Source organism: Xiphophorus hellerii, chromosome 16 (assembly GCF_003331165.1).
Source record: "Xiphophorus hellerii strain 12219 chromosome 16, Xiphophorus_hellerii-4.1, whole genome shotgun sequence".
NCBI lineage: Eukaryota > Metazoa > Chordata > Actinopteri > Cyprinodontiformes > Poeciliidae > Xiphophorus > Xiphophorus hellerii.
Genome location: NC_045687.1, coordinates 24358646 through 24381803, shown reverse-complemented (window position 1 = coordinate 24381803; position 23158 = coordinate 24358646). Strand labels below are relative to the sequence as shown.

Genomic DNA, 23158 nt, shown 5'->3' with positions numbered 1-23158 from the left:
CTTCCTGGCCCAGTGGTTGAGTTGTCAATAGAAGGATGAGGTCACACTCTGTTCACATTGAGATCCAACCTCAACTCATCGACAAAAAATAATTTCAAGTCTTCATCATCCTTTGGCTAGTAATCTAGTGTCTGACATGCAGCTACTCTGTCTCATAGAAGAATTCACTAAACTTTTTCACATTGGAATTAGAACCTCCTCTGTATTTTAGTGGGATTTTATGACACAAACTAATGCACAACTGTGAAGAGGGAGGAAATATGACATTTTTTAAAACTTTTACAGGCATAAGAATAGTTTAGTTTTACCAATCTCAGCTATTAGCATTTAAGCATTTACAAATCATTGGCTTTTAGACCAGAGATAAATCTATAAGATTTCTTCAAACCAGAAAAGATAATTACCATGACTTTAAATAGAGCGTCCATTCCAGAACACAGAATGACAGAGGAGAGTAAAATGAAGTTTAGCCAGATTGACGTAAAACTCTTTTCACATTATTGCTAATTCTTGAGGGAAATTATGGAAAGTATTGATAGTATATGAAAAAAACAAGCTTGAGCTGCTATATTTCAGATTTCCTTTAATCAGAATAAATAAAAACCACAGGCTCTGTGTCTCACCTCTGGACCTTTTAGGTGCTTTTCTTCTCCAAAAAGACCAGGAACAAGGTTGCCACCTGTAATGGCTTAGCTTGGTAAACAGATTCCATTAGTTCAAAGATGGCCGATTGATTGACATTGTAATAAAACATTCACCAACACTTAGTGTGAAAAAACAAACTAACGACCCTCTGAACCAAAGATGTTTCGTTTTCACACTGCTGACCCAACACTGAGAATAAAAGCACAAAGTTCACAGAATAAATGCCTCACAGTTTTATCTGACTCTGTTCACTGACATTCTCCATTTTGTCCACAGGTTTTCTTTCTTCCTCCTTGTCCTCCATCGTCAGCGGCAACCAGGAATCCCTGTGCAACCTCTCGTTCCTCTCCACCTGCTGCGGGCTGGGTGGTGCGGTTGCCTGCAGGTGTCCTGGAAGGTGTTTGTACTCATCGTTGTTGACGTCGTAGTCCTTCATCTTTGAGTCCAGCGTCCACCAGCAGCCAGTGAAGCCGACGTCCAGGACCCGCTGAGGAAGCTCCCTCCAGGGCACCGACAGGTTGGAGCAGCGGGCCTCGTACAGCGTGGCGTCTGGGTCGTAGTCGGCACGGTACACCACACTGAGGAGTCCCAGGCTGGCGTAGCGGAGTCGGCCTTCGTTACGAAGCTTCACCAGGCTTTGAATGTGGCCGTCAGAGATGCCGTTGCGTATCCACGGTGACAGAAGGCCCAGCTGGTTGGAGCGCTCCAGCAAGGCGGCCTCAAAAGAGGACTGGTCGGGTTTGGTGTGAAAACAGACATAGCCCCCGCCCAGCAGAGACAAGTACACAAAGGATTTTAGCGGCCGCTCCCAAGCGCCAACAACCATCTCCCTGAATGCTTCCTTATAGTCGGACAGCAGGCTGCCACACCACACACCTGGAGACAACAGAAAAAGACACAGTTAAGGCAAGAAGGCAGTTGATCAGGGAGGGTTGTCACCTCTCATCTGTCTGTTCTAAACCTCACAGATCATCCTCACTGCTGAAGTTAGCTGGCATAGTTTCTATTGGGACTGACACTTTAACATCTGTGTAGGTCCTGATATTGGAAAAACATTCTAAACAGATCTATTCAGGCTAATTCTATGCTTTGTGCACTGAGTGACATCATGCCTTATTCTTCCACAAAATGACAACTTACAGTCATCTTACTGGCTCCGTTTTCAGATACAACCTAAGGTTTAGTTGAACAGAATCAGTTCAGTACTAACTCGTTTCTGCCTTATTAAAGAAACACGTTTTTAGTCTTCTTTTTTTATTTTTATTTCTTGGGATCACTGCCCTTGTCCCGAGTGAAAACTTCAGACACGTTTCAAAATGTCCCATTCATTTTTGGAGTTAAGACTTTAAATGTCACTTTAAATCCACGCTGCTCCAGTAGTCATTGGAGTAGAGGCGGGAGACATCCATCCTGGATAGGTTGCCAGCCAATCACAACAACCAGGCACACGCACAAGCGCGCGCGCACACACACACCTAAAGACAATTTAGAGAAATCTAGTAACCTAACGGTCATGTTTATGTTGATTCTATGTTGCATATGAGGAAGCCGGAGTACCTGGAGAGAACCGGCTATTAAAGGGGAGACCAAACCCAAACCCTTACTGCAACTGACACCACTGTGCTGTCCGACTATAAATATGGAACTTGCTAAAAGTAAAGACTGCCAGGAAGACCAGACGGACAAATCGTTGAATCGTAGAATGAATGGAGAAGCTTTAGGATGGATGAACAAATTATTCACTAGAATAACGCTTTGAACTTCAGCAAGATATTTATCATATCTAGATGCCTGCATTGAGCTGCCATTACTGTTAATAAGCAATTAAACGAATATATCGAATAAAGTGGTTTATGTGCAGTCAGTTTAGTCGTTAAATTAAATAATTATGTTACATGAAACATTTCAAAATAAACCAGCTGATCCACAGTTTGCTGCAATCAGCTGCATCCGGAGAGACAACCGTGATGACTGAATGCCTCTTCCAGTCTGCGCTTCTTTAACACAATAACAGTTATTTTCTCACTTCTGTTTTCCGTTTAGTAGTTTCCTATAATATTCATTCCGATAATAAATCGGGCAACCTATTCTGCTTCCCATAACAATCTAGAATAATGGTGGCCTGAAGCTCAGCTGACTTCTCTCGGTCAGCTCGCTCCCTACCTGCTTTGCTCCTCCTCAGCCTCTCCCAGCGGCTGCTGGGAGCCGGGGTAGCCGCTGCTTGAGCCGCAGCACAGAACATCCTCCCGGCTGTCCGCATTGAGGCCATTTTCACTCAACACGGTCACCTTCACCCACAGCCAGCACTACAAGCAGCCGAGAGCTCACATGGAAGCAAAATGGCGCGGACCGGGTGCCCGGCTTTGGTCTTCCGTCAGCAAGTAGTAGTGTCAGAAAGGTTCCGCTTGAATGAAAAAGGAAAGAAAGAGAAAAATACCTTTCTGCATTGATACACAATTCCGGATATGTTTTGAGATACTAGAAATACATGCTCTGCTGTTGAAAAATAAATGATTTTAAAATTGTGTTCACGTGACGGCTTTGTTTACGTGGTGACGTGTACCGGAAGAGCTCCTGCCTGACAGCAGCGGCAGTAGACCTGTGTGAAGACTAGCGGTTTTATGTGCCCTCCCCCGGGACTGCTGAGCCTGGAAAGACTCTTCCCTCCTGAGGTGAAACGTTTTAATGCGAAGGTGAGCTGCTGCAGAGCGGTCAGTCTGGCTCGTTTGACGAGCTGTGTCTTTGTTGACGTTGGTTTATTTCATTCTATGAGCTTTAGCTTTTAGCGGCGATGTAAAGTTATTTTAATGATTTATTTTATTCCTGTTGGTACTGAAATTAGTTTATTTATCTTAAATGTGAGACCCGTCATCTAGAATATTTTCTCTTTGCTCCCTCTCTTAGGTTCTGCGTGAAGCTGCTTTGTCTCGTTTAAACGAGCGATGGCCACTCCAAATGACCTGCAGTTCCAGGGTGAATATGGCCGCTTTCTGTCTGTTTCTCCTCCAGCATGTTTTTCAGCCTTTACAGTGAAGACAGGTAATGAACATATAGAAGTGAAATGAGAAACAATATATTCCATTTATTATCACCATCTGCTTGTCAAACCTGTCCACTTATGTAAATGGCGACATCTGCTGTTGAGATTGGAGGATTGCAGCTCTTTTGAACTGTTTGGTAAACGTAAACAGTTTTACGTTTAGTTTTAAAAAAATATATAAACTTAGCATAAAACGTAAGACTTTTTTGGTTTTTGTTTGCTCTTGTAACAGTTCTTCTTGGTAATAAATGTTCTACTGTAGGAACAGCTGTTTGCTTCCAATTAAATAGTACAGTGCACCACATTGATATAAAAAAATCGCCATTTTCCCATCTACAAAACAAATAAACCCTTCAGTGCTTTCACATTAAAACCAGACCTTTACTGTATTTCATTGGGATTCTTTTTTTATGATAATCAATGGGGTTTTCATCAGCTCTTGCCCTTCTTTATATGTAGAGTTTGAAGAAGCAGCAGATCTCCTGTCTGCTGACCCCGGGGCCCCCACACTCAGTATGTCTGCATCCAACGACCCCGCAGCCACAGCCGGAGCTCCAGTAGCTGGGGAGGATGTAAGACTAGACCTGTCTGAGGATGAGGCTGCTCAGGAGGAGAGTTCAGAGGTCATTTCCTTTAAGTTACTGAACACAGATTGACCTCTGGGTGTTTGAACTGGACAGCAGCTGACTGCCGTTCTGTGTTTTCAGCTTTTAGGAGGACAGAGATCAGCTGGTGGCTTCTGGACTTTTGAATACTATCAGTCTTTATTTAATGTGGACACAGTGCAGGTAGGAGCTAACCAACAAAAACACCACACACCCTGTGTGTAAATACCATCTGAACACAGCTAAAGTCTGATAGGAGGCTAAAGCTAATGTTTGCCTTGGTTCCCCCCTCCCATCATGATGCAGGTGTTGGACAGAGTTAAGGGCTCTCTGATGCCGCTACCAGGAAGAAACTTTGTCAAGCACTACTTGAGGAATAATCCAGACCTGTATGGTGAGTTAGCTAGCTCACCTCCGAACACATGCTGCCCAGGATCCACTCAGAGGTGTACACCTTCCAAAATGACTCCTAATAACTGAATAAAACTGATAAAGAACTAACTAATGTTTTTAAATATTAATGTATTAACAATAAATGATATTTTAGCTGTTTTTTTGTCATTGTTTTAAGAAACAATCACATAAAATTTCCTCAGTGACACTAAAAGTGCCAGTAATACTTTTATAAAAGTTTCCACAATTATCAACATCTTATCAACATCCCATAGAAGAAAATGCATTTGTCTTTTGTTTGGCAAAAGTTTCATATTTTTCTTCATTCAAAAATGGTTTCTTTAAAAAAAGAAATATGAAAGTTTTTCTAAAGTGAACATTTATCCTAAAAATATAAGATGTTTTTATTCAACAACTGACATTTGTAGCAACAAATGAGACATGTTTAACTGGACGATGCACAGAAATGGCTCTTGTCTTAGAGAATATTATGAACTACGGAGGGATCAGAAGAGAGTATAAATGATCTCTTATGAGTGTGTGTGTGTGTGTGTGTTGGGGTGTGTGTGTGTGTGTGTGCTGTGCAGGGCCGTTTTGGATCTGTGTGACCCTGGTGTTCTCGGTGGCCATCAGTGGGAACTTGTCCACCTTCCTCAGTTCACTTGGCGACCCCAGTTATCACCACCGGCCGCAGTTCCACAGAGGTCAGTCTCTAACCCCATGACCTCCCTGGTGCCCCCCACTCAGCGCTCACTGTGATCTGTCTGGCTGCAGTTACCATAGCTGCGGTGGTGATCTTCCTGTATGCCTGGCTGGTGCCGATCGGTCTGTGGGCGTTCTTGACCTGGAGACAGGGCGCCGAGCGGCAGGTCGGAGGTTACTCCTTCCTGGAGACGGTGTGCGTCTATGGATACTCGCTCTTCATCTACATCCCGACATCAGTGAGTGAATGCTGCTGAATCTGCTTCAGGCTTCTCTTAACAGCAGCCTTTAGTGTGTGCTACAGTAATTTTTACAGTAGGCCAAAACCAAAAAAAAATCCCCAAATAAAAATCTGAAAAGTGTGGCGTGCATTTATCTGAGTAAACTGTAGAACCAGCAGGTGATCTGGGTCTGTTTTTACCAGCTTTGCACATCTACAAGTTCAGTCAGATTGGATGAAGGATGTCAGTTTTCTAATTCTTTCTAGAAAAAAAATCCCAATTAGACTTAGGTCTGTACTTTGACTATGCCGTTCTAACACCTGAAAGTGCTTTGATCTAAACTATTCTGACTGGTTGTGAACCTCCACCCCAGTCCTTCCGTAGACGGTGATCCCCACAGCATGATGCTACCACTGCCATGTGGGGATGGTGTGTTCAGGGTGGTGTGCAGTGTTAGTTTTCAGAAGGTTCAGTTGGTCAAAGCGATCTCCATGTCAACCTGGAGGCAGTCTGGCTTCCTGAGCTCCGTTGTTTTGAAAGGCCAGATGTGTGGAGTTAATTCTTATGGTTGTCCTGACAACAGTCTCTTCTCTCCACCTAATGGACTTTTTACTAATTAGGTTACTCTGAAAGCAGCTGGGGGTGATGGGTTTTATTCTGAGATGTCACAGTAAAGAGAGCATGCCACACTTTTCAGAATTTTATGGGTAAAACATTTCTTCTGAAAGGAGGTAATATTATCTTTCATCTCCACGGTTGCACAGAGATTTAGACTTCTTTGTAAAACACAAAGTCAGTGGTTGTGATGAATATGAATCTGATTTTGTCTGAAGAACTTTGGAACTGGACTCATGTCTAAACTCTGCGTTTTGACCAGAGGACAGCTGGTCCAGCCGCTGGTCGTAACGCCTCACATCTCGTTACCTCCAGATCCTGTGGATCATATCATACGAGTGGCTGCGATGGACTCTCATCGTCGTTGCCATGGTGATCTCTGGCTCCGTCCTGGTCCTCACCTTCTGGCCCGTTGTCCGGGACGACACCAGAGTAACAGCGGTGGCCACAGTGGTGACCATCGTGGTGTTACACACTCTGCTGGCCATCGGCTGTAAGGTAGATGAGCTCGGTGGGGGAGCGGGGGGCGCGTCTCACTAGCTGCATTTCCATTAACCATGAAATCGCACAAATCGAAATTGCAAAAATAAATTTGCTTAACAGAAATATGCCAATTTTGAAAAAGTCCCGTTTTTGATGGTTTTTGTGACAGGATGAGATGGTTTTTCAGCCGTATCAAAATGGATGTATTTCGCCAAACTGCAACGGAAACACTTTTTTGCATCAAATGAGTCACATGATCAACAGCCAGATGTTACTACTGGTGAAAATGACGAAAAAGTCGAAGGGATATTAGGAAGATGGTTTTAGTTTGTTTTGGTTTTTTTGGACAATGTGCAGCTGGCTCTTCCAGAGCTCCCACAGCATCACAGTTCATAAAATGTTGAGTCATTCCAACATGTTGAATCAATAGTTAAAATCACTGACTACAGTTTCCCCAATACGCTACATATGTACTCTCTCCCCAGTAGGCGGGGCTTGTCGCTCCAATACCTAAATAAAACGCAGATGTCTCCTCTGATTGGCTGAAAGATGAGCTCTAGCATCATGGCTGAATTATGAATACATCTCATGTAACTGTTTACATCTGTTGCTGACATGACTCTTATTGTGTGAACAAGCTTATTCACATGGAATTTTAATGTCATTTGTTATTTAATCTAAACACTGGAATTTTTAAATAGTTGTTTTTTTTTACATTAGCAGAATAGATTTGCACACATTTATAATGGAAACACAGCTATTGAATCACAACAAACTGCTGAAAATCCTTGTTTTTTTTCCTTTCCAGCTATATTTCTTTCAAACTTCTGAGCACACACCACCTGCTGCCACTATAGCCCCACCCATCCATCCAACACCGGTCATGGCCCACTGACCTGAGCAGCAGGTGGGAAGGGGGCGGAGCCTATCAGGAGCGCAGGACATTAGATCCATTCCTGACTGGGAAAGTTTTGGAAAGGTGAAATGAAGTTGACATGTGAAGTTAAAAAGCAGCTTTTTCTACTGTTATCTGTCATCAAGTGATGCATGGAGAGGGTCCAACATGGCCGCCGTTCCCCTCTGGTGAAAACAGAGCAACTTAAACTCTCAGTAAGTGGAGATCTGCTTTTAGAACGCCCAGGTTCTGGAATCAGGGGTCCTTCAGTTCTTCCCTGCATTATAACCCGATCAATCCACACACTGGAGGTGAATCCACTGACATTCCTCTTCGTCCTACTTAGTGAAGCTTGAACATGCCTGATGAAGTCGTAGCCGACTGAATGGATTCCAGGCCACATTGTTTGTTCTGAATGTGCTTTAATAACCTGGAACGGAAACATAGTGATGGTGGTGGACCGCCTCCGTCTCCTCTGCTCAGCACTCACTGTCAGGACTCTAGTTTAAAAAAAAAAAGTAAATTCTAAAGTATGTAGCAGGTTTACAGCTATTTATTTTCCTTTGTGAAACTACTGAGACCTACCTTTTGTTAATAAATTTAGAATGAATACTCTCTGTCTCTGTTGAGGATGTGTTTTATTTCTGGTCCTTTCTCTGTAAAATTTCTAAATATTCCATGTGAAGGAGTCAGACACTGCAGAGTGATGGGCTTACTGTTAAGTTACAGGTAACGCTCTGTAAATTCAAACATTTTTTGTCATTTATTTCATAAAGTGAAACTCATTCTATAGCTTCATTACATAGTGACATATTTCAAATATATATATAAAAACATTTCAACTTCTTTTAAAATTAAATATTCATGGTGAGTTCCATAAGGAACAAGAACTTTTATTAACTCCTTTTCAGCTTTCTTGGATACAAACATCCTAGTCTCCCAAATTCTCTTTACTTTAAATATTAACAGTTATTTTCCTATTTCACATTGTTACACAGTTGAGCCACATTCTCAAAGAACCTGTGTGAACAGAACGAGAAGCTCAGCTAATAAAAACTACAACAACTGATGTCACCAACAAGGTCACTGGAGATCTGATTATTTTGGGGGAGATTCTGTTAGAATCAAAGAGCATAAAGGGATTATTACCAACTGCACAGCATTAAAAACTAACTAAAATAAATAACATTTGCTCTTTCAAATATTTTCCATGTGAAGATTGTCCCATGATGGTGATCAGGACCGCTGCTTGTTACATGGAAATATTTAGTTCTTATTCAGAGCAATAAACCTCTGAGGTTATAATCAGTAGCAGTTCCTCTGAGCAGCAGACAGAAGTCTCATCATGAAGTTTGTAGAAAAGTAAATAAATCTCAACATGGTGGAAGCTGGTCAGACGTACAGGATCCATCAGCCTCCTCCACTTCTGGCAGACTGATGAGGATTCACACGACCTGCAGCATCAACCAGCGTAACGTTCCTCAACCGAAACAGGTTGAACAGCCTCCCACCAAACAAAGGCCCCCGGTCAGCAATGGTTCATTCACAGATCAGTAACAGAGTGGATTTTTGGGGCGTCCAGCAGGCAGTCTGTGGTCAGCGTCCATAGAGCTGAAATGTCAGCAGCTGATCTCTGGGAGCCTCCTCAGTCAGAGTCAGACTGGGTTCGTTCAGATTCAAGAGAAGAGGCAGTGATCTTCCACAGCTCCTGCAAAAACAAGAAGTGTTATTCAAAAACCAGTATGACAACCATTGTAGAAAAAAAAAAGGGGGGGTTCATTTCTGCCAAAAGCTCCGAAATTAACTTTTGAAGCTCTAAATTTTCTGAGGTTAATCTCAAATTTCAGATTTTTTTTCCAAGCAAATTTTCAACTGTTCAAACTTCTTTTCTTTTTTGTCTGAAATGTACTCCTTTAATTTCTATATCTAAAATGGCCCTAATACATCTTTGTAAGTTCGTCTCCTCCTAAATGTCTAGTTTCACTGCATAAAAGACACTGTAATAAGAAAACAAAGTATTTTCTAATAGCCGCAAAAAATATCCATATTAATCCAGTTCAGAGCAGTTTGTTTATACAGCACAAATTCACAACTGCTATGAAAAACAAAACATCCATGTTGGAAAAAAAACTGGATGGATTCACACAAAAACAGAAAAAAACTGGATCCAGAAATACTTTCTATGTTAAGGAAAAAACAAAGAGCTAATGGCAGCATTAGCAGCTGTAATGGTTTCATCTAGCAGAGAAACACAGATAAACTGAGCATGTAGTGCAATGTATGGGATGAAAACAGAGGATAGGATAGTTAGTGGCAGCTGTAGCTTAGTTAAAGAGAGAGACGGGTTAAATACAGAAAACCAGTGCGGCTGAAACTGTGGGTGTAAAGGTTTTTCTCACCAGCTGCTCAATACGTTCATATAGAAGAAACTGTGAGAAGTTTAAAGGAACGTGTTCCACTTTGAATCTGCACCGGCTGTCCTCCATGTCCTGCAGCTGGGACAGGCAGTGCTTAAAATGATTGTAGGCCTCACAGCAAATGTCCATGTGGCGCAGACTGAAGTTCATCCTGTAAGACAGAGAAGGGAAGAAAATTATTGCCAAATCCTGGAGCACCACAGGGCTCTGCGCTTGGACCATTCTCTTTACCATGTATTACCATTTAGAAATGGTATAATAATCAGAGAACATGGGATTCCTCTCTTATGCTGATGATACTTATATTTATTTCACACAGTCTGATGTGAAATCAGAATGAACTTTTCCCGTTTCAGGTCAATTAGGATTATCCAAATGTTTTATATTTGCTAACACCAGAATAATATGACAGGGAATTTTTTTACGGGAATTTTCATTGTTGGTAATCCTAACTGGTCTAAAACGGGAAAAGTTCATTCTGGTTTCATGTCAGACAGTGTGAAAAAAATACATGTGTCTTTTTATATAGTATAGATTTCTGGTTTTGACTGAACATGCACCAGACTGATGCATTGACTTTGATTGTTGTAAAGTCAAGTGATTGCTGGAGGAGTGACTGCTGCAATCTGCTGGGTTTCCTCAGACACAAACTGATCTGAATAATGAACTGAACTTGACCAGGATCAAACTGAAGTGTGTGTACCTGACTTTAAGGCTAAATTTGCAGCAAGATGGCATTAAACTCATTTAAACTAAATCAAAATTCGGCACATTCTGTTGGAATCTTTTGTGACGGAAATTAAAAGCAGCACATAAATGTGAAATAGAAGAAAAATGATACAAAGTTTTCAAATTTTATTAGAATTAAAGACTGAAGTGTGTCCTAAGACTGAGACTAACTCTATAGCACCTCCTTTTCCTGCAGTTACAATGACTTGTATTTTGAGGCGTGGCTCTACAAAGCTGGCAGTCTGAACTGTCAGTTTAGGTGAACAAACAGTGATAGACAGTTTTTCTTTACCTTTTCTCTAAAGAAATGAAAACTGTGCAGGAGTGATTAAAGCTGCTGCAGAGTCGGTACAGAGTCCTGAAGAGGCCGTCTGTCAGATCGTCGTCGTAGCAAACTGGAGACACAAATATGGAAACATTAGTACAGTCTGTTCTGTGCAGCTTCAATGGTGACAAATGCAAAAAAAAAAATTATCACTCGATCATCTTTCCCTTAGAATAAAACATGGAGGCAAATGAAAACATATTAGACATAACGACTTTTTGTCAGGATTGTTGTCTTGAGTATTTCTCATTGTGTTTGTTCTTTTGTGTTTTTTAACCCTGTATTTGTTATTGTGCTTTGAAATCAACCTGCCAGTGAGACTAGAGATGGAAATGATCCACCTGGCTATAATCTCATGTATTTACATGTAAGTGTTCATGTATATATATTGTCCCATTTAAAAAAATAAAAAACTTGAACTGACCATCATGCACCACTTCCTGGTCTGAAAATGAGTGGGTAGAGGAAAACACAGATTTAAAGTTTTTTTTTCACCGATTAAACTTTTTGCAATTCATTTGCATCTAGTGACTACACCTCATGATAACTGCACCTGCCATCCAGCCACTGGACTCATCATGCCTTTACAATGCACTCGCTTCAAACGAACATCAAGATGAACGAAGAAATGGAAAGCTGGTTTTATTTTCATTAGAACTGCAAACCCACCGTCAGCTGCAATAATGAAGTCGGTGTTGTCGTAAAGATCAGCAACTTCCTCTTCAGTCCAGCTGAACTCCAGGTCAGCATCTACACAAGCAGAGAGGAAGAGCAGAAAGAGCAGGTGATTGGTGGAGTTGGTGGAGTGATGCTGCAGCAGATCATTCTGATCAAATCTGCATTCAGGCTAACAAATTATCTATAAATCCATCAAGGGTCCTCACATGTGGTTCAGACGTTCTGCTGCAACCTAAACACAACTGGTGGACAGATATGATTAAAAGTTGAACTGAAGTAAGCAGTCCAGTGACATCATCAGCTGGTGGGTTAATGGATGATGAACTCCAGATAAGAAGTTACATGTACAGCTCTGGAAATAATGAAGAGAACCACTTAAAATGATCAGTTCTCTGATTTCACTCTTTATAGTTCTATGTTTGCGTAAAATGAACATTGTTCTTTTATTCTATGAACTACTGACAACATGTCTCTGAAATTCCAAGCAAAAACGTAGCATTTATTTGCAGAAAATGAGAAACGGTCAAAATAACGACAAAAGATGCAAAACTTTCATACCTCAAATAATGCAAAGAAAACAATTTAGAAACAACAATACTAATGTTTGAACTCAGGAAGAGTTCAGGATAAATATTTGGTGGAATAACAATGAGGTTTTCAATGGGGTTCAGTGCAGTAGAAACTTATTTTTTCAGGACTATTTGTGCAAAAAGTCTGTCTAGTAACTTTAGTACTGTTCGACATTAAAATATGGGTTATGAACTGACTAATATGCTTGATATCTAAGAGAAGAAGCAGAAGGGTGTTACCTGTGCAAAGACTGTGCTGAAGCCAGTTGAGATGTTTTACCTTCACCTCCCCGCCTGATGGGTGGGAAAAAATGCATGAATGTAACCTGCTGCTGGCAAAGACGAAGAAGCTACGCTAAGGTAGATGAGAGTCGCAGTGTTTGAGGTCAAATTTAACATCTTCTCAGACAACAGTTAAAACACAGCTCCAATGAACTACGTCTACTGTTCGTCCGGCAGGTTTTAGGTGTTCCTCTGCTGCCACAGGAAGCAGCACATGAACAGGCGTCTGCAGCAGCTGGTGGCAGCTGAGGAACTAGAGACGGAGCTGAATCAGAACCGAGGATCAGAACCACTGCTCTATTCATCATGTTGCAACCCTGACTTCCTTGATATTTTAGATTTTTCTTTTTTCCTTTTCCTCAGATCCCTTCAAAATAAAGTTGTAAAGCCAAACGTCAGTCAAAACCAACTTCTCGTCCTGCAGGTGGCCTCCTGCCTGGAATGACCCAAAATATAAGAAGCATTAAAGCTTCGCAGTCAGTTTATAAGCTTATATGATCCAAAATAAATACATGTCACAGTTGTTCTGAACTAATCACTTATGAGTAGTTGTAACTTTGAATGTAGTTTTTTTTATTATTATTATGAGCCAAACCTTGGATTTTACGTTTTGGGTAAAATAAGTATTGAACATGTAAAAAAAAAAAAAAAAAATTCAGATTAAAAATTTTCTAATTGACATAAAACGTCAACGAAAAGTCATTAGAGTTTATAGATTTACAGCTGGATCCCAAAGCAGACCCAACCTGAAATTTCGCTTTGGTCAAAAACTAAATGAGAATGAATGATATAAAGTTGTATTAATCTACCAATAGAGCAGAATGCTTATCATGTGAGGAAAGAAAGAAAATAGGAGCATCAGTTAATTAGACCCTGATTCACTCCCATCAGTCACACATCTCAGACATAATGCAACAAAAATCAGTTGTCAGTAGGACTGTACTGACATGCACCAGCTGTGCAACTAGCTTTGGTTTAAATATTTTCTAACTATAATATTAATACATCTATCATTTTGGCAACGATCTAAAACTATGCTCACAACTTTAAAAGAGAAAAGTGGGAATGTGAACATTCTGACCTGCTGGTTTTGTCATGTGTTGATTCAGAAACACGTTCCTGTGGCACAACCTCAGGAGGTCTTCACCCACGTCTGGAAAACACATTCAGCGTCAGCGCAGACAGACTGCAACATGTCTTCTTACACCTTCCATCTGATTTAACTTACTGAGGAGAAGCGACTAGGAAAGTAAAGATAAGCTGGAAAGCACCTCGAGCTTTTAAATACAAACAGGTTTACACATTCAATGAGTGACTTTGCTAAACACAATGATTTTTCCCACCATTTCTGAGCAGCCCTACCTAATGGCCTCATACCTGTGCAGTAGACTGTTTGGGCTGTGGTTGCCATGACGATGCTGGTTAAGCCTGTCCCTGCTCCCAGCTCCAGCACAGTGGCCCCACTGAACATGTCTTTCTCAGAGAGGATGAAGTCAGCCAGCAGGAGGGCCCCCCGCCAGACCTGGGTCAACCCAAAGGACATGAAACATCAGCTCCATCCGACCCTCCACCCATCTCACTGTTCAGTATGACAAAAACAACATTCCCATAAAGGTCAGGAGGTCATCTGGCTTACATGTTTTATTTGTCATTTTGGATCAAACTTTCCCAGACACATAGAACTGCTTAAAGGGCCAGCATTAGTTAAACTTGTTTGAGCTTTTAATCATGTTATAATGTTATTTTCTCATCAAAAATATACCAGCAGTGTTGCCTTGATTCTATCATTTCATGTTTGAGAAATCCTTTAATCTCCATGACAACCATTCAGTTGTGCAAAACGCCTGGTTGGACTTAGCCCCGCCTTTGAGGCACAGCTCCTCCTCAGAGCTGAATCAGAGCTCCAATCAGCTCCTTCAGACTAGCCAACAGCAATTAGTAAACCCCTAGGGGAAATGAGCATCTGCTCCACTCATTATAGAAGCTACTGTACTTCTCAGAGCAAAGCTCGCAAAAACGTTGTTAAAGTATTAATAGAGGAGCCATGTTGTGATGACTTCCTGAAGGTGGAGTTTCAGAAAGAGCAGGAGGTTTTAAAGAGACAAAGGCCCAATTTCAAGGCGTTAAATTACAAAGTCAAATTTCTTTTAAGTCATATTTGATATATCCAGCATTTTTATAACAACTGAAGGTAACATAGTTATTAAATTGTACTATAAAATGGAACTATGTGCCTGGAAAACAGATAATATTGCCCCTTTAAGACCAGCTTTGTTTGTTTTAGAAAATGTGTTGACCTTTGATTATCTCCTTATTAAAATCTTAAGAATGAACATGGGAGGACCAACTTCACTCATGCCAGCAAATTCACCTCATAGCCAGAACCAAAAATCCTCAGAGAAATAACAAAAAGAACCCAGGAGCTCCATGAGGCTGCAGGCCCAGACATGTTGTTAAGTATTGAATTAGAATGAGCCTTGTTGTTTGGATGGTTTGCCATGAGACGACCTCTTATGTCAAACAACATGGCAGCAGTGCTTAGCGCCCCAAAGCTGAATCTGAATGAAGCACAAGAATTCTAGAACAATGTCCTTTAGACACACGAGACACAAGCAGTATCTGATAGCATCTGGCTGCCAATTCAAGGGTGTACTTAGTTTATCTACTAGTAGCTTTTTCATTTTGGCTTCATTTCTGTTTAATACTGCAGTATGTAACTTTTCTAAAAATATATATCTTTTACATATTTGTTAAAACTGTCACCATGTCATGACAGAACATTATGAGACAGATAATCTGTGAAAAGCTCCATCTCCTCCACCTCTTCCCTGAGGTGCTATTACCGTCTGAAGAAATGCACCAACCAAAAACAACCAATCAGAGCCAGAAGGAGGGGCTTAGTGAGATCAATCAACATCATGTTGTCACAGTTCAATGTGCGGAGAAACAACTTACTAGGAAAACCATTTATCCACCGTCATTGGTGGCTATGCCTTAGAATTCACAGAGGGTGATTGACAGCGCTAAAACCCGCCTCCTGATATATCCAGCATTTTTATAACAACTGAAGGTAACATAGTTGTTATGTAGTTTTTGTCCAATATTGTTCAAAAAGTACATTAACTGGAACAAATGGTATTGTAAGGGTAAGCCTGGAGATATTGAAGAAATAACCAATCCTCACTCTGATTGGTTGTTTCTACTTAGCATTAGGAGGCAGAGGAGCTCCATCTTTTCACAGATTGTCTGTCTCATAACAAACTGCGGCAACATAGTGACAGCTTAAACTAATATGTAAAAATATTTTTTATGAATGTTACATACTTTCATAGCTAAAGAGTGTGGAGCCAGTGACATACCACTAACACACAAGGATGGAAACTACTCACCTGTTTGCCAACATCTTCTAAAGGTGTAGCCATAGTGTGTTCTGTAAGACAGTATTTAGTCATTTGTGTTGTCTGCTCAACATGAATACATTTAAATAATAAAGCATACTAAAGATCTAAAATTAATGACATAATTGAAACTTTTGGTTTAATGGAGCAGTTCATGAGTAAAACAGCGACTGAAGCATTCTGGTGACCGGTACCTCAACAGATACATGACAACAAGAATCTTCACTTTATGAACTCAAAGTCAGACCACTTTTATCCTGAGTCACTGTTGTGTAAAGCAGTGAACTTTGAATTTGGTGTTCAGAACAGAACATAATTTGCTTTTATGTCCGTTCTGTTCTTCCACCATTCCCAGCTTTCACCTGAGCTCAGCCACTGTGAGAAATTCCTAATGCCCTGTTTTTGTTTGAGGATTTTCCTGCTTGCTTGTGGAGTCCAAGTATTAGAAAATCAAGCAAAAACAAAACTGTTGTTCCACATTGCATTGACGATCGGTTGTTATTTTCCTTAGTCATCTGTCATTATGATGCCAACGTCTGCAATGTCTTAATCTATAATTAATTTCGAACTGGGAATTCCTGACACATGGAAAAGCCAACAAACATTAAAACAGTCTGTAGATATACAGTACTTACATTATCCAAACTGAAAATGGGTTAAAAATATGCTTCCAGTCCAAGATCTAAATGTCTGTAACATAAGAGATGTCCAGGGGGTTTTATACACTTTGCTTTTGACTTCAATAAAAAAAGCTATGTAGTAGCATAGGAGGCAGAAAGTGGAAGAGATGTAAGACTACATCCAACACATGAGGAAAGTTGATATTTAATATTGAGTTCACAACATCAAAATATGCTTCAAGCAATATTTAGTAAAAAGTAAAACTTCCCATGTTGTGTTTTCACAAATCGAGTAAAAGGGGGTTTATGAATCTCAAACTGAGTAAATACTCTGTTCAGAGTAGAACGGCATCTGGAAATGATCAAAATAAAATGTTAGCATTGTTAGCAGCTAACATTCTGTATTATTCCACCAAAGCCCCACGCTAACAGCAGCTAGTTAGCGTTTTGCCAGGTGGATTTCCTTTAGATATTGTGCCATTTTAATATTGAGGGACATCAAATCAAAGTCTACTCCATGGAAACACAAGTTGATTCATTCAAAGTGACTTTAGGATACAAACAGTTTCAAACTCAGTAAATAAAGCTGTTTCTTTCCATCCTGGGTGTTTTCTGAAATTCACATTTTCTTTTTAAATCTTTTAATATTTGACATCCACCGAATGAAGCAATAGGAAAAACAAACAAAAGCACATTCACACACATCAATACACCACATCACACATTTGGTTAAAACTGTATAAATTCAGTCTTACCAATCTGTATAATGTCTTTAGAACAACAAGTCTCTTCATCATCATCATCATCATCACTGTCCTCATCTTGTTCCAGGTCAGGAACAGACTGATGGAGGATGATGGGACAGACCAAGTCTCTGCCACCTTCATCCACTGATCTTTTTCGTGGTCTGTGAAATCAAAAGAATAGAAATGTGTGTGTGGTCATACCAAAGACTTCATCAAGCATGTCATAATTATACAGATTTAACCTTAAATATGCATAACTTGAACAAGATCAATGAGGTACTCAGAAAGATCCTCCATTCTGAGACTCCGTTCCATTTCAAAATGATTTGACAACATAAACAGAAAGCATAACTAGATCTATTTAGAACAGCTGAAGGACTCCAGTTCTTCTCCTGTCAGTCTTTAAATACTTCTCCAATTTCACTGATGTGTTTAAGAAACATGGAAACAAAGTAGTCAAAAACTTTAACAAGTAAAAGTTCAAAACAAAAAAAAAAACTTTAACAAGAACAAGTTTGTTTGCACTTTATTATGTTCTGCTGTGGTCACCAATGACCGATCTTCCACTCCAATTGTACATGGAACCTTTGTACTGGTGACTGGACCAGTACACTGCTGTGTATGTGTAAGAAAAGTCTGTGGCTTTCTGGAGCTTTGACCGGTTATCCTTCATATCTGTTATATTTCGGACACCCGCCTGTGTGTGAACCTTAGACTGGAACTTCAGGAACTTCTTTAGGAAACAGCATGACCCATAGAACCAGCAGCTTATTGGAATATGGTGGAATATGTGCTGCGGCAGAGGTGCACAAAGGAGCGTTATAGGAGATCCTTCCTCCATCACTGCTCCCAACAAACCTGTAAATAGTCACATTCCTATTTTCTATGCACAAATAAAAATATTTTATACTTTTCTTAATTATCCTGCTTGGTTGTACATTTCTTTTGATCAGTGTCCTATTGTTACTCTTCTGTTTGGGTGTTTCCTTAGATTTTTAACTTGCAGGTTCACCTGAATTTGCCCAGTTATATTTTCTAACCCGTGGCGTTCGTTCTCCAAACACTTGTGGAGAAACAGAAATTTAAAAAATCTAAAAAAAAAAAAAAAAAGTAATCCGAAATCTCAATGTATGAATTTTTTATAATTTATTTGTGTGTCATTACTGTAAATAAGTGATTTCCGAATATATATATATTTTTAGATTATGCCTCTCATATTGGACATCCACCTAAGATGAAATTTCAGACCCCTCCATGATTTCTAAGTGAGAGAATTTGCAAAGTCGCAGGGTGTTCAAATACTTATTTTTCTGACTGTATAAAATAAAACAATAAAAAGTCATTAAAAAAAACATTTATTTCCCTGCACAAACCTTTGGACATGACCAAGAAACATCCAAGAAATTCTGTTCTCTAGAACTTTGCCAAACAAGAATTCTAAGTTGTGTTTCTTAATCACAAAACCAACATTTTAATGTCTACTGGGTTGTTTCATCCCTCATACCGATGTGTGACGTCAAGGTCTCCGTCTTCATCCAAACATGTCTCCACGTTTCCTTGGTTACCTCCCTCCTCATCTTGTTCAGGAGACGTTCCTCCGTCTCTCCTCGGACTTTTGTGCTTCTCGCCGTTTGCTGAATCCGTCCCAGAGTCACCGTCAGCACGACTTTCTGCCAAGATCCTAAATCTGGACCTGAACACTGAACAGACATGTTCACAAGTCATTCCTTTCAAGTCCAAGTCCCTCGTGAAGAAACTTTTCCTCATCAAATCGATTTCATCCAGTGCATCTTAGTTCAAATGGTGCTAAAGTAGTTGCTCTAGAAACTAGACAAAGATACTTGGTAAGATTTTGTGATTTTACAGTGTATGATTTACTTTGTAAAATCATTGTGGAACTGAATTCGGGTATTGTTGTACTGAATGTTCCTGACTTCATAAAGTGATTTGAGGTTTATATGAATTAGTTTGAATGGAGCAAATTAAACAGAACTGGACTGAAAGCAAAGTGGACTTGAATCACAGTGGCTTATTTCCTAACATTATCAAGTGCTGCTATTTGGAGCTGTCATGTGAACAGAACTTAGACTAAACATGCAGCTGTTTTTAATAATCCAGGTGTCCAGTTTCTGACTAACACACAAGAAACAGGCAGAATACACAGGTACTCAGAGTGCTGCTAAGCAACAAGTGGACTGTGGTCTTTGGGTCGTGTGAAACCTGCCGTGTAACCATGTGACTGTGCTAAAATGATTTCATCTTCCAAATAATTGTCTGCCACATCTGCACTGACCAACAGGCAATCAGTGAAAGCTGCTGCCATACACACCTGGCTGCCCGGTGCTGTTGAGGCGTGTCATCAGGTGGTGTGTGTTGGGCCGGTGCATGTGAACGTCTGACAGCACGGTGTCATGTTTAAAGGTCATCTGATCCATGGGTTGTCACTCACAGTCTGGATAAACCCAACAATCTGCTTCCTGGAACCTGCACACACTCAAATTGAACAGAACAATTATTAACAACAGATTTTTTTTTTCATAGCTTAAATAAAACTGGGTGCTTTTCACAAGTAGAATAAAAGCTTCACGAGTATCACACTGTGTTTAATTTGACTTTAGTTGAGCATCACCCCAACTGTGCATTGACTTGGATGTATTTTACAAATGGAGCAGATTCTTCAAAACAGAGAAGGCCCTTTATTCAAACTACAATTCTGATACCAACTTCTGCATCATGTAAAAAATATGTCTTTTTAAATACAGCATAAGAGACAAATTCATGCATAACACAAACAAATCTTAGATTATGAGTCGATTTTACTCGACTCATAACCTAATTTTTTTTTACAGCTGCATAATTATGTTGAAATTTCATACAGTATTTTTATTCCTTATTCTGTTTTTATATATCGCATATTTCCATCTTTGTTTGAATCTTCTCGCTTTCTTTGATTTCCTGTCATTTTGCTGCTGCTGCTCAGACATTTCCCCTCTTGTGGAACCATAAAGGATATTTCTATGCCACTGTTCACAAATAAAAACATTTTGCCATTCTAGCTTGTGGTAAAAATGTAATCATTTCTAAATAAGTAAGTAACTTATACTTACTTATTTATAAAGTAAATAAAAGCGCTTTAATTATAAAGCGCTTTTCACAGACATAAAATCACAAAGCGCTGTACAATAGAAATCAACCTTAAAACCATACAAAAAACATAAAACCAACATAAGAAGCAATTAAATCAAGAGATAAAAAGCCTGGAAAAATAAAAAATGTTTGTAGTTGGTTTTTAAAAACCTCCACAGAGTCAACAAAACGGAGCAGCAAGGATAAGCTGTACCACAGCCTTGGGGCCACAGACTGAAAGGCCCGTGCCCCTTTAGGTTTTAACCTTCTGTCATCATCAGGGGGAAATGCCGTGTAAATGAAAAGAGGAAGAAAACTCCCCAACTACAACATTGTCAATAAAGTGTCTGCGCTTGCTGGCAACTTGAGAAGTCATCTCCAAATAACAAGACATATTAAAAGAGACACTAAAAACAACAAGTTTTATCATAAGACACTTTAATCGCTAAGATTGAGTTCATAAGTAAAAACCAGGTCTGAAGTGTGACCTGCAGGGTGAGTAGGCTCAGACATGCTGTGAGAAGTTAAAAGAGTCCATAAAATTAAGGAAGTCCATCACAGCAGAACGATTTGTAGGATCATCAACGTGAATATTAAAATCCCCAGTGATGAAGTTCTTATTTATCTTGACTGTAGAAGATAAAAAGTCCTGAAAGTCTAAAAGAAAAGATGAAACCGGACCAGATGGTCCATAAATCAGAACAGCATTTGGTTCTATCTTGGCGATTCGGACCATGATCAACTCAAAGGAATTGCAGGTACTTGAAGCGATCATTTAACATAAAAACGTTCTTTTACAGATGACAGCAGTGCCACCTCCACGGCCTGTCATCTGTGGAGGTAACCTGATCATGTAAGCAGGGGTCTTCAAATCTAGTCCCTGTGGGCCGGTGTCCTTAGCAGGACTCTGGACAACTGGACTGCATACTTGATTCAGGTGTGCTGGACCACCAGGGAATCATGCAGGACCTGGAGGAACAGAGTTGAAGACCCCTGGTGGAAATCCTTAGTCTTATGTCCTGATATCTAAAACTGGAGACTTGAGAGAAGTTGTGCCTTCCTTTGACTATGACATCATGTTGAGTTTATTTTTAGTCTTCCACGCTGGTGCCATCTGTCTACAAAGATCACTGCATGCTGGACGTCCTGTTGACGGGGTGAATAGGTATAAATGACTGTAATCTAAAATTATTGGAATACAATAAATGAATACATAATTTAAGCAGTAAATACTCCACATTCCTCTGCTGTCTGACTATTACGGAGAGAAAAGTCGTCTTCTGCCCGCTCCCTGATATTAGGGGGCTCGACTCCAGAACTGAAGAGTCTCTGCCTTCCAACTTCCCAGCAGATCCATCATCCCTGTTCTAACCAAGCTGAACTAACCAAGCTGAACTAACCAAGCTGAACTAACCAAGTTGAACTAACTGAAGCGCTCTAACTACCAACCGGAGCTCAAGGACACCGAGGACGTTATTCAGACAGAGTCGGTGTGTTGGAGCAGGGCTGCACCTTCAGCTTTAGCTCAGTAGTCCCGAAGCTGGAATTGGAAACCTCTGCCTTAAATCGTGTTTTTTCCAACACAACCTCCTGTTGTCAAGAGAAACTGCTTGTTGTTTACTAGTGACTGCACGAGAAACTTCCATAGATTCTGACTTCCCTCCCCCCAGACCGCGGAACTACTAACCACGGCTAACTCTGCTAGCCATCATGTCTGGACGTTGATGTTCGGAAACATTGTTTCTACAGTTAACGTCCTACAGCTCTTTAGAAGGGAACTAACACAGGATTAAGGGTTACTCACCTGCCGTAACGGGGCCGACATGACAGTCTTATGATGCATTCATGTTTCTCGGAATTAGAAAAACTTTGAGGAGTGCACTGAGAAACTCAGACAAAGATATCTAACCTGGCTGCCACCGATTAGTATCTCAGTTTTCTGTTGCCAAACATTTTCCTTTGTCAAAGAAGCAATAATAACATAACTTTTTAAGAGATACAGAAAAATTAAAATGATTTCAGTAAAACACCAACGGCCGCATTTTGTTGGATGATGAAACTTACGAGTTTCCGTCTAACATTGAATGCAACATATTCCATTGTAATGGTGCGTTTGATTTACCTCCGAAATCCAACAGAAAATTTAGGAAATACATTATATTATATTATATTATATTATATTATATTATATTATATTATATTATATTATATTATATTATATTATATTATATTATATTATATTAAACTTCTCATTCAAAATTGGTAAATTTAAACCTTGATGTTAAAGAGACTAACTGAATACAAATACATTCGACATTTTTAGCTTTTAATTTCTTTTCATCTAAATTTCCACCCATTTTATGTTGCACTTGGAGAATCAATCCCCCTGTCAAATAAAAACACCTGACTGTAACTACCGTACACATGAGAAGGTAGATTTTTCTTAGGGAAGTGAAATCCAAAACCACAGAGGAGGAAAAACTGGGGTGAAAACTTATTGGGTGGTTTATAGGCAGCTCTCCTCCTAATTTTTTTAGCTCTCCTCCTAATGCTAGCTTTAATCTGCAGTCAGGAGCAACATGGAAAAGTGTCATCATCAGGGTCCAAAGGTTACCAACTGGTGCTTATCACTACAGATGGGAATAAGGACACGAGTTCAACATGTTGAT

General features: G+C 40.0%; 3 protein-coding genes across 6 annotated transcripts; 1 reads left to right on the top strand and 2 right to left on the bottom strand.

Moving 5' to 3' along the window:
* Nucleotides 1–563: 563 nt before the first annotated feature.
* Nucleotides 564–3011, bottom strand: timm29 (translocase of inner mitochondrial membrane 29). Its single transcript, XM_032587685.1, has 2 exons — nt 2809–3011; nt 564–1521 (listed from the first exon to the last, which is right to left on the bottom strand). The coding sequence occupies exons 1-2, from the start codon at nt 2912–2914 to the stop codon at nt 872–874; spliced, it is 756 nt and encodes a 251-aa protein (XP_032443576.1). The 5' UTR covers nt 2915–3011; the 3' UTR covers nt 564–871.
* A 198-nt stretch (nt 3012–3209) lies between these two features.
* yipf2 (Yip1 domain family, member 2) lies at nt 3210–8216 on the top strand. 3 transcript variants are annotated; one of them, XM_032587682.1, is made up of 9 exons: nt 3210–3338; nt 3550–3618; nt 4145–4308; nt 4393–4473; nt 4597–4684; nt 5271–5387; nt 5458–5624; nt 6537–6719; nt 7513–8216. In XM_032587682.1, the coding sequence occupies exons 2-9, from the start codon at nt 3588–3590 to the stop codon at nt 7597–7599; spliced, it is 918 nt and encodes a 305-aa protein (XP_032443573.1). In that variant the 5' UTR covers nt 3210–3338; nt 3550–3587; the 3' UTR covers nt 7600–8216. The 3 variants fall into 3 exon arrangements, with proteins under 3 accessions (XP_032443573.1, XP_032443575.1, XP_032443574.1); XM_032587683.1 differs by having other exon boundaries at nt 3219–3356; XM_032587684.1 differs by lacking the exon at nt 5271–5387.
* Nucleotides 8217–8339: 123 nt separating this feature from the next.
* mettl22 (methyltransferase 22, Kin17 lysine) lies at nt 8340–22406 on the bottom strand. Of its 2 annotated transcripts, none has more exons than XM_032587680.1 (12): nt 22294–22406; nt 19693–19856; nt 18868–19063; nt 17373–17524; nt 15989–16029; nt 13977–14121; nt 13681–13752; nt 12558–12611; nt 11740–11820; nt 11038–11140; nt 9999–10167; nt 8340–9307 (listed from the first exon to the last, which is right to left on the bottom strand). In XM_032587680.1, exons 2-12 carry the CDS (start codon nt 19796–19798, stop codon nt 9245–9247), a joined length of 1182 nt encoding a protein of 393 aa, XP_032443571.1. In that variant the 5' UTR covers nt 19799–19856; nt 22294–22406; the 3' UTR covers nt 8340–9244. The 2 variants fall into 2 exon arrangements, with proteins under 2 accessions (XP_032443571.1, XP_032443572.1); XM_032587681.1 differs by having other exon boundaries at nt 19693–19847; nt 22294–22358.
* Between the last annotated feature and the right edge of the window lie 752 nt (nt 22407–23158).

Bases quoted from the DNA above. Each gene is read 5' to 3' on its own strand.
- timm29 (XM_032587685.1), bottom strand. From the start codon at position 2,914: ATGGCCTCAATGCGGACAGCCGGGAGGATGTTCTGTGCTGCGGCTCAA. The intron at 1,522-2,808 runs GTAGGGAGCGAG...TGTTGTCTCCAG, and splicing joins GCTGAGGAGGAGCAAAGCAG to GTGTGTGGTGTGGCAGCCTG.
- mettl22 (XM_032587680.1), bottom strand. From the start codon at position 19,798: ATGGATCAGATGACCTTTAAACATGACACCGTGCTGTCAGACGTTCAC. The intron at 14,122-15,988 runs GTGAGTAGTTTC...GGGTTGACCCAG, and splicing joins TAGAAGATGTTGGCAAACAG to GTCTGGCGGGGGGCCCTCCT. The intron at 12,612-13,680 runs GTCAGAATGTTC...CCCACCCATCAG, and splicing joins ACACATGACAAAACCAGCAG to GCGGGGAGGTGAAGGTAAAA.
- yipf2 (XM_032587682.1), top strand. From the start codon at position 3,588: ATGGCCACTCCAAATGACCTGCAGTTCCAGG. The intron at 5,625-6,536 runs GTGAGTGAATGC...CGTTACCTCCAG, and splicing joins TCATCTACATCCCGACATCA to ATCCTGTGGATCATATCATA. The intron at 6,720-7,512 runs GTAGATGAGCTC...TTTCCTTTCCAG, and splicing joins TGCTGGCCATCGGCTGTAAG to CTATATTTCTTTCAAACTTC.